At 50.1% G+C, this 9181-nt stretch overlaps 1 protein-coding gene across 2 annotated transcripts in view; it reads right to left on the reverse strand.

Moving 5' to 3' along the window:
* Positions 1-761: 761 nt before the first annotated feature.
* Positions 762-9181, reverse strand: part of si:dkey-24l11.2 (uncharacterized protein LOC100034462 homolog) — a 41619-nt gene continuing 33199 nt past the window's right edge. For both annotated transcript variants that reach the window (XM_038784289.1, XM_038784290.1), the window contains exons 10-13: positions 8965-9085; positions 4140-4251; positions 1951-2063; positions 762-1006 (exon numbers count right to left, since the gene is read on the reverse strand). In XM_038784289.1, coding sequence (XP_038640217.1) covers positions 934-1006; positions 1951-2063; positions 4140-4251; positions 8965-9085 — 419 coding nt within the window. In that variant the 3' untranslated portion in view covers positions 762-933. The remainder of the gene's footprint in view (positions 1007-1950; positions 2064-4139; positions 4252-8964; positions 9086-9181) is intronic.

The following is a 9181-nucleotide window of genomic DNA, read 5'->3' on the forward strand; positions in this document are numbered from 1 at the left end:
GTGGGCTATAGACTTTCCTGCCCTGTCAGTTCCCTGCTTATCAGTGGCGCCTGGCAACACATTGCATAGAACAAGATCCGACTTCATGTTATAAAATGTCCAAATCAAATGTAAATCACCACAGTGATAACCTGTAACGTTCAAAAAACCAAATTAGAACACAACTCCCAACTGTACGTGGCTGCGTGCTTCAGGCCTCTCTCAGGAGGGTGAGGCTGGAGCGGAGTTAATGCACCATCCATTCGGAGAGAGCCTGCGCACAGGGTCAGTCCTGGGCTCTCTTACACGCCTGAGTTTCTGCACCCCCTTTATTCTGTACAGAACCTGAACAATGGTGTGCGAGATCCCTGGCCCGGATCAGAAGGGGGCAGGCTCCATGCTATCGCTGAGAGCGAGGTTAGATCTGGCACTCGATCGGTGTCACACATGAGCCGGGCGCTTCAGCGCACACGTGGCTTTTGCCGTTACGTAGCTTACGCGGGAATCGTCAACACGCCCTGGACCTCATTCTGATCGGAGGGAGCGAATGCTGCCGACTCTCCAGCTTAAACAACGATCCTCTCATGCGCGGTTAACCACGTTAAGGGCAGCCATTTGAACTCGCTTCAGCTCGTGGGTACAAGACGACACGAAGGGGAAGGATGGCTTCTACTGTAACCTACGTAGATCAAACTAAAAGGTGCCCAATTCCTCACGTTGAGTTGCTCCCCACCCCCCACCCCGCCCCACTCCCCCCCACCCCGCCCCGCCCACCACCACCCCGAGAAAATCGCTTCTCTTTTAAAATTCGAACAACATTTATCCTTCTGTTGCCTCCTTGGCAGGAGCAAGGACAACCCAGGAAAAGAAAGAAGCAAGCACGCACACCAAACCCACTCATGGAGTCATTACTAAGGCCACGGGTCCAAGTTAGGGATCCTCAGTCAGGGCCGTTCATTTCTGGTACTGACGTTGGGAGCGACGGGAGACTGTCTTCGCAGTGTTTGAATATTTCTGCTTGTCTTTACTGTGAAAAGGAAGAACAATAAAAGGCGGAATGAAAAAACAGGCTGATTACACGGAGCACAACATCTTGCGTTTGCTGGGCCCCGTCTTGTGAAAGATCCACAGCAGTGTCCTAGTGTCCAGGCCCTCGCAAAGTCACATCCCACCACAAGGCTGGTAGCAGGTCTCAGTGCTTCTACTGGGGGAGCGAGGGTGGGGGGCAAGGGTGGGGGGTGGTGGTGAGGGCGGGATGGCGGGAGTGAGGATGGTAGGGGTGGGGCCGAGGACGGGACCGGGGGGGTGACACGGTTGGGGGGAGTGGCCGAGGGCGGGAGCGAGGGTGGGGGCAAGGGCGGGACGGTGGGGGGTGAGAGTGGTACGGTGGGGGTGAGGGTGGGACGGAGAGGGTGGGGGTGAGGGTGGGATGGTGGGGGTGGGATGGTGGGGGTGGGGCCGAGGACGGGACGGTTGGGGGGTGAGGATGGTACGGGGGGGGTGACATGGTTTGGGGGGGGGGGGGGGGAGGGCGAGGGTGGCACGGTGGGGGAGGGTGATGGTGGCATGGTGGGGGAGGGTGAGGGTGGCACGGTGGGGGAGGGCGAGGGGGGGGACAGTGGGAAAGCACAGCAGGGAAATCGAGGGGAATTGACTCACTAATGAATGACAAGGATGGACAATCATAAATAATGACTTTATGATTGGGGGAAATGTGAGGGTTGAAGGAACGTGCAGTAAAGCAGTCGTGTACTAAACTGGCGGGGCCAAGGACGGACTAGGTAGCTGGGGGAGGGTCCTGTGTCAGGAATCAGGGAGCCTGTTTGACTGGGGTTATTTTCCTTAAAGCAAAAAAGACTGAGGGGGGAACATGATGTGTACAAAATTGAGGGGCATAGATTGGGGGGGGGGGGGGGTTACTGAGACGCATTCACTACTGCTTTCCAGATCTCTGAGGCGCAGAACACTTACTGACTCATTTTGATTCTGTTGCGACAACCTTGACCTCCTTCCCAGTGGCTGCTGTAGGATCCTTTAGTCATCATGGCCCCACAGGCAACACAGGGCTTCCCATTGTTGTATGGCTGGAGAGAGAGTGAGGGAAAGAGAAAGAGAGAGAGGGCAAGGGAAAGAGAGGAAGAGGGAGAGGAAGCGAGCGAGGGAAAGAGAGACAGGGAGGGCGAGAGAAAGAGAGGGAGAGGGCGAGGGAGAGAGAAAGAGGGAGAGGGCGAAGGAGAGAGAGAAAGAGGGAGAGGGCGAGGGAGAGAGAGAAAGAGGGAGAGGGAGCGAGCGAGGGAAAGAGAGAGGGGGCGAGAGAAAGAGGGGGAGAGGGCGAGAGAGGAGATATCAATTCCAAATATCTACACTGTGATAAAACTGTGATTACACAATCTAAGAAAAACAAACAATTTGTTACTCATCTTCCTGTCCTTGTAAAATGAAAGGCTCAAATTTCTAACCCTCCAAATTATATTACAGCCGGCTTTGAAGGCCAGTAATTGTAATGAGGTAAACTCCTTTGGAAGTGCCAGAAAACGTGACACACTTTTTACGCAGTAAGCTCCCATAAACAGCAGTGGGGTCTGCTCGTGTTGTTGGTTGAGGGATAAATATTGGCCAGAACCTCCCTCTACTTTTCAGAAATAATGCCAGGTGCATCCAAGAGGTTAGACAACACCTCGGTTTGACGTCTCGCTGTAAAGACAGTGCAGCACTCCCTCATACAAACAGATGACTCGGAGCAGAAGCAGGCTATTTGGCCCATCGAGCCTGTTCCACCATTTGATAAGACCATAGCTGATCTGTTTTGTGACTCAATATCTACATTCCCACCTCTGCCCCCACCCCTCCGATATGCTGACTCTCTTGCCTAACAAGGATCAATCAACCTCTGCCTGAACAACATTCAGTGGCCCGGTTTCTACCGCCTTGAGTTTCAAAGTCACAGAACATCAAAGAATCCACATCTTTGCCCAAAAAGGGCTACCCCTAATTATAAAACAGTGCCCCCCCCCCCCCCCCCCCCCACACTCCTTTAGCTTTAGTAAGGTTGTGTAGTTGATGGGAGGAGCCAGGGGATGAAGCGGTCAGGTGCAGAGTTTCAATTTGGTTAAAGATTGGGATGTGAACAGACCAGCAGTTTCTCTCAAACCAGTTTAGTTGAAAAGATTTTGTCGGTGGACAGAACAGCAGTTTCTGAAAAGGCTGGCAGGTTAAACAGTAGCTCGACACAAGGCAAGAATCTGCAAGCTGGTTCCTGAAGGATCTCTCTCTCAAAGCGGTTGATCAAAGGCATTTCTTTATGGCAAATATTCCTGGGTTGGCTAACTCAAAGTGGATTTTGACCCGAGGTGGGTTTTGCTTGAGTGGAGATAAAAGGTAGCAATTAGGAGTTAGTGTTTCATTGTCATTGTTAAGCATTGTTTAACTGATAATGAAATCTATTTGTTTTTATGACGTTAAAGTTAGTAACACTGTGTTAGTAACAAAGGTTGTTTTAATCTACCATATCCCCAATTTGCAAGAAATCAATTCTGAAGCGAAGCATCCTTTCCTCGCAGTCTTACAAGTTAAATACAATTTCTGTCCGGTTTAACAACTGTTGAGGTCTGGGTCCGGGATCATAATAGTCTTTTCCTATGAATTAACATTGGGTTCAAGTTGGGGGCTGCGGATGAAAGACTAATTATGGGTTGGAACCAAATGATTTAATCTTACGGCAAGCATTATATTCCCTGTACGATATTGCCCTGGTATTTCAAAAACCCCAAATGCTTCGAGAGAGCAAACGAGAATTTTAAAATGTTCCCATTAAGCATTCATGGACGAACCAGCTCTTGCAGACTAAACGGGACAAGTACGATTGCTCAGTAGGAAATCAGCCTCTTGGAACAGGGCTTGTAAAACTCTGGATTTTTAATTGTCTTTCAGTGCATGCACCATGCACAACGTGCTCCGCATACGTCTAGACTCCAGGGAGAACTGGAAGGGCGCGCAACTGCCCTCTGAAACGGCCCAGCAAGGCACTCAGCTGTATTGAAGATGGAGAATCACCATCGCCTCTGCTGGGGAAATTAGGGACAGGTAATGCTGACCTGGCCGCATGAATTAGAAAGAACCTTCAGACTCTGTTGGCTATATGGTCTCACAGCCGGCCTCACCTGCTCCTTCGCGCAGTACCCACACAGCATTCGACTGGCCAGCTCCATGACATGATCTTGATCCTCATCGTGGCACACATCACATGGGTAGGCTTTGCCACAACATGGAAACCTGAAATCATTCAGCACAGAGCAATTCTACAGCGCAATGCAACATACAAATAACAGGCAAGGGTGATACAATTCTGCCTATTGAGCCAGTGTCCTCCTCAATCCCCCCCATGGGTGATGGGGGCAAACTGAATTTAAAATGTGCACAAATTGATGGTCCTCCATTTTAAGCTGTCAATTCTTACCCACGGGAAAGCGGATTCAGCTCCTCAAACTCACTGTCCCTCCAGCAGAGGGGAGTGAGATCTTAATTCCTTCAGTCGGAGCTGGTTTCAGTCCTAGAATCATAAATACAGAAGAGGCCCTTCGGCCCATCAAGCCTGCACCAACAAAAGCACTCTAATCTACGCCAATCCCGCTTCCCAGCATTTGAATGTTCTGACATTTCAAGAGTTCATCCAAGTATTTTTTAACGGTTATGAGGTTTCCGGCCTCAACTACCCGCCCAGGCCACGCATCCCAGATTCTCACCACCTTCTAGGTGAAAGCATCTTTCCTCAAATCCCCTCGAAGCCGCCTGCCCCTCACCATAAAATGATGCCCCCCCCCTCATTATTGACCCGTCAACCAAGGGGGAGCAGCTGCTTTCTATCCACCCTGTCCAAGCCCCTTATAATCCCATACCCCTCAATCAGTCCCCCTCTCAGCCTGGTCTGCTCCAAGGAAAACCACCTGAGCTTATAGAACATACGGTGCTGAAGGAGGCCATTCGGCCCATCGAGTCTGCACCGACCCACTTAAACCCTCACTTCCACCCTATCCCTGTAACCCAATAATTCCATCTAACTTTTTTTGGTCACCAAGAGCAATTGATCATGGCCAATCCACCTAACCTGCACGTCTTTGGACTGTGGGAGGAAACCGGAGCACCCGGAGGAAACCCACGCAGACACGGGGCGAACGTGCAGACTCCGCACAGACAGTGACCCAGCAGGGAATCGAACCTGGGACCCTGGCGCTGTGAAGCCACAGTGCTAGCCACTTGTGCTGCCCCTTATCCAGCCTCTCTTCAAAGCTAAAATGTTCCATCCCAGGCATCACGCTGGTGAATCTCCTCTGCACCCCCTCCAAAACTGAACACAGGCCTAATCAAAGTCGTACACAGTTCCAACATCCTGTACTATGCTGCAACTGATAATGGCAGTGTCTCATATTACTTCTTAACTACCTTATTAACCTATCGTGCCACCTTCAGGGATTGATGGACAAATACTCCAAGATTCCTCCGAGCTTCCTATTGTCCTGCCGTTCATTAAATACTCCCTTGTCATGTTATTCCTTCTCAAGTGCACCACCTCTCACATTTCTGGGCTAAATTCCATCTGCCACTAATCTGCCCAACCTGTCTAGATCCTCCTGTAACCCAAGACCTCCTTCTTCACTGTCAACCACCCGGCCAATCTTCGTGGCATCTGCAAACGTACTCCCCCCACCCCCCCATTTTTTTCCTATATTGTTTATATACATCACAAATAACAACGTACCCAGCACTGATCCCTGTGGGACACCACTGGACACCGGCCTTCAGTCACTCAAACCGTCTTCTACCACCACCCTCTGTCTCCTAGCTCTAAGCCAATTTTGGATCCAACTTGCCACGTTTACCCTGGATCCCGTGTGCTTTTTACCTTCTTTGTAAAAGAGGGACCTGGTCCAAAGGCTTTGCTGAAATCCATATAAACTACACGACAGACCTGGTCACCTCCGCAGAAAATTCAATCGAATATATTAGGCATGACCTCCCTCTGACAAAGCCACGCTGACTGCGCCTGATCAAACCGTACCTCTCCCAGTGGAGATTGATTCTGTCCTTCAGAATTTTCTCCCGTAGTTTCCCTACCGCCGATACGAGATTCGCTGGTCGGTCTGTAATTCCTGTTGGTGGCATTTTCCACCTCGCACATTCCACTAACCCTGCGGTGCGACCTGCAGCTTCCCAAATTAGATCATCTGAAGCAGTTTATAGCTACATCCAGCACGTGTCGACGAAGAACTCGATTGAGGATTGCACAATATCCTCATGTGCATTCAGCACAATTTGGCCGAGGTGTGCAAAGTCATTCTCTGACAAACACGCTCCTGTGAAGCGGGTGACAGCAACGCTCCGATAGAGCGGAACATCAACATTTAACGGAATACCAACATCCACAACAAATGCCTAACAGAGCATTGCAAATGCAATAGCCCCTTCCAGCCAGCCTGCCCGCTGCGTCTGCCACGGGTAAGCCTCTTTTCTCATGCAGTATAAATTTCCCAATCTTTGTGTCTGTCCTGATGAATGCAAGATGCGAAAGTGCGACAAAATCTCTTTTTCCACGCTGCACTCAGGTTCTGTACTATCGAACCACCATTTGAAAAGCAAAACCTCTGTTGGGGTCTGGGCGAAGAGCAAGGAAGTTGGCCTGATTAGGTGGCTCTTTCAAAGAGCTGACACCAGAACGATGGACCAAATGGCCTCCTTTTGTGCTGCACGATTCTATGGACTCAAATATTTCCAATCGAATCACCATTTTTATGTTGAATGGGATCTCTTGAATTGTCCTTTTTTTATCAATGTCACCTGCGTACTTCCGTATTTGTGCCCAATTGCCAAAACTTCAGGTCACGTGAATGTCAACTATGAAGAGAGGCAAGTTAGGCTGGGGTTGCTCTCCTTAGAGCAGAGGAGGCGGAGGGCGGACCTGATTGAGGCATACATAATTATGAAGGACAGAGATAGGGTGGAAAGGAAGAAACTTTTCCCCCTAGTTGAGGGGTCAATCACCAGGGGGCATCGATTTATGGTAAGGGACAGGAGATTTTGAGGAGATTTGAGGAAAAGGTTTTTTTTCCAATCGAGAGGGTGGTGGGAATCTGGAACTTGCTGCCTGAAAGGGTGGTAGAGGTGGGAACCCTCACAACATTTGAGATGAGTCCTTGAAACGCCGTAGCATACGAGGCTGCGGACCAATTGCTGGAATATGGAATACATCGATGCTTGATGGCCAGCACAGGCATGATGGGCTGAAGAGCCTCTTTCTGTGCTGTAAACCTCTATGAGGGTTAGCTCCAGAGTACCACGACCCTTTACAGGAAGAAGTGCTTCTCGATATCACCACTGAACAGTTTCACTCTAGTTTTAAGATTATTCTTATTCTGACCTCAACCGTCACAGGAAATAGCTTCTATCAAATCCTTTAATCATCTTAAACAATTCAGCTAGATCACTCCATAATCGTCTATATTTAAGGTACACAAACCTCAGCAACATCTCGTATTTTAACCCTTTCCGGCCCAGCATTATTCAAGTGAATGGGTACTGTACCCCCTCCAAGGCCAACATATCCATCCAGAGGTGTGATACCCAGGACTGACTGTGATAGACCCAGGTCTCAGCGCTCCGCAGATTCTGGCATACTGCACATCCCCGATTCCCGCCCACCTTCAGTTGCCTGGGCCTGAAGGGGTCAAAGGTTACGGGTAGCGGGCAGAACGGTGGAGATTAGGCCGAGGCGAGATCAGCCATGATCATATTGGATGGTGGAGTGGGCTCGAGGGGTTAAATTTTCCACTCTAGGCGGCATGTGGCACAGTGGATAGCACTGGGACTGCGGCGGCTGAGGACCGGGGTTCGAATCCCGGCCCCGGGTCACTGTCCGTGTGGAGTTTGCACATTCTCCCCATGTCTGCGTGGGTTTCACCCCCACAACCCAAAGATGTGCAGGTTAGGTGGATTGGCCACGCTAAATTGCCCCTTAATTGGAAAAAAAATAATTGGGTACTCTAAATTTATTATTTTTTTTAAAAATTCCCACTCTTGTTTTTAGTTCTTATGCATTGCACTAAAAGACATGGAATCGAAGTCGCACGCTAACTCGCATTAAACCCCGTTCAGCCCATCACCCGTGGTTGCTGAACTGCACTGGCCCCTAATCCCCCAAAATTTTTTAAATTGCCTCCTTGTTTTCCAGTAACTCCAGGGCCTCCCCTCTCCCTCCCACTGTCACCTCCTGCAGTTGTACAACCTGCCAGATCACTGCACTCCTCGGATTTTGGCTTCTTGTACAACCCCAATTTCCACCGTTCCAACATTGGGGGTCCACACTTCACTTGCCTGGGCCTCACGCTCTTTAATTCCCTTTTTACACTCACTCTGCCTCTATACCCTGTGGTCCCTCACTAACCAGGGGCCAGGCTTCAATTCCAGCCTAGGGTCACTGTCTGTGTGGAGTCTGCAAGTTCTCCCCGTGTCTGTGTGGGCCTCCGCAGAGTGCCCAGGTTTCCTCCCACGGTCTAAAGGTGCAGGTTAGGTGGATTGGCCATGCTAAAGAATTGTCCCTTAGTGTCCAAAAGGTTCGGTGGAGTTACAAAAATAGGGTGGGGTTGAGGTAGGGTGTCCTCTGTGGGCCGGTGCAGACTCAATGGGCCAAATGACCTCCTTCTGCACTGTAGGAATTCTGTGAAGTTGCTCATCAAATCCTACCTCATTGACCACCCTTCTGGTTGCCTGCCCTACAACTGCCCATGTGGCTTGTATCAAATTCTGTTTGATAACACCACCATGGGATCTTTTCTACGTTCCCCTGTGTGGAAGAACGCAAAGGTAATAACGAACGCAAACCAAAACCTTGAACCTACCCCACACCGTCCCAGCAAAACCTCGGGAGACAAGAGGAACTAACTTCTTTCTCACTCACACGTCTTGCTCTCAGGGGCTAAGAGATATTACCCTTACCTGAGCCACCGGCAGCTCTTCTTGTAGTGCATACAGGTACCGAACTCGGGCAGGGGCTTCCCAAACTGAACAGTCGGCCCGGGGGGCTGCCTCCTCCGCCGGTGAACTGAATTGTTAACATCTTCGGCGATAAATTGAAGCAAAGAGAGTGGTTACTGTTCTCGAAGAGCCGGCTACTTCGAGATATGCAAACCATTGAAAGCAGAGCAAAAGCATC

The sequence above is a fragment of the Scyliorhinus canicula genome, chromosome 24 (genome assembly GCF_902713615.1).
Source record: "Scyliorhinus canicula chromosome 24, sScyCan1.1, whole genome shotgun sequence".
Taxonomy (NCBI): Eukaryota; Metazoa; Chordata; class Chondrichthyes; order Carcharhiniformes; family Scyliorhinidae; genus Scyliorhinus; species Scyliorhinus canicula.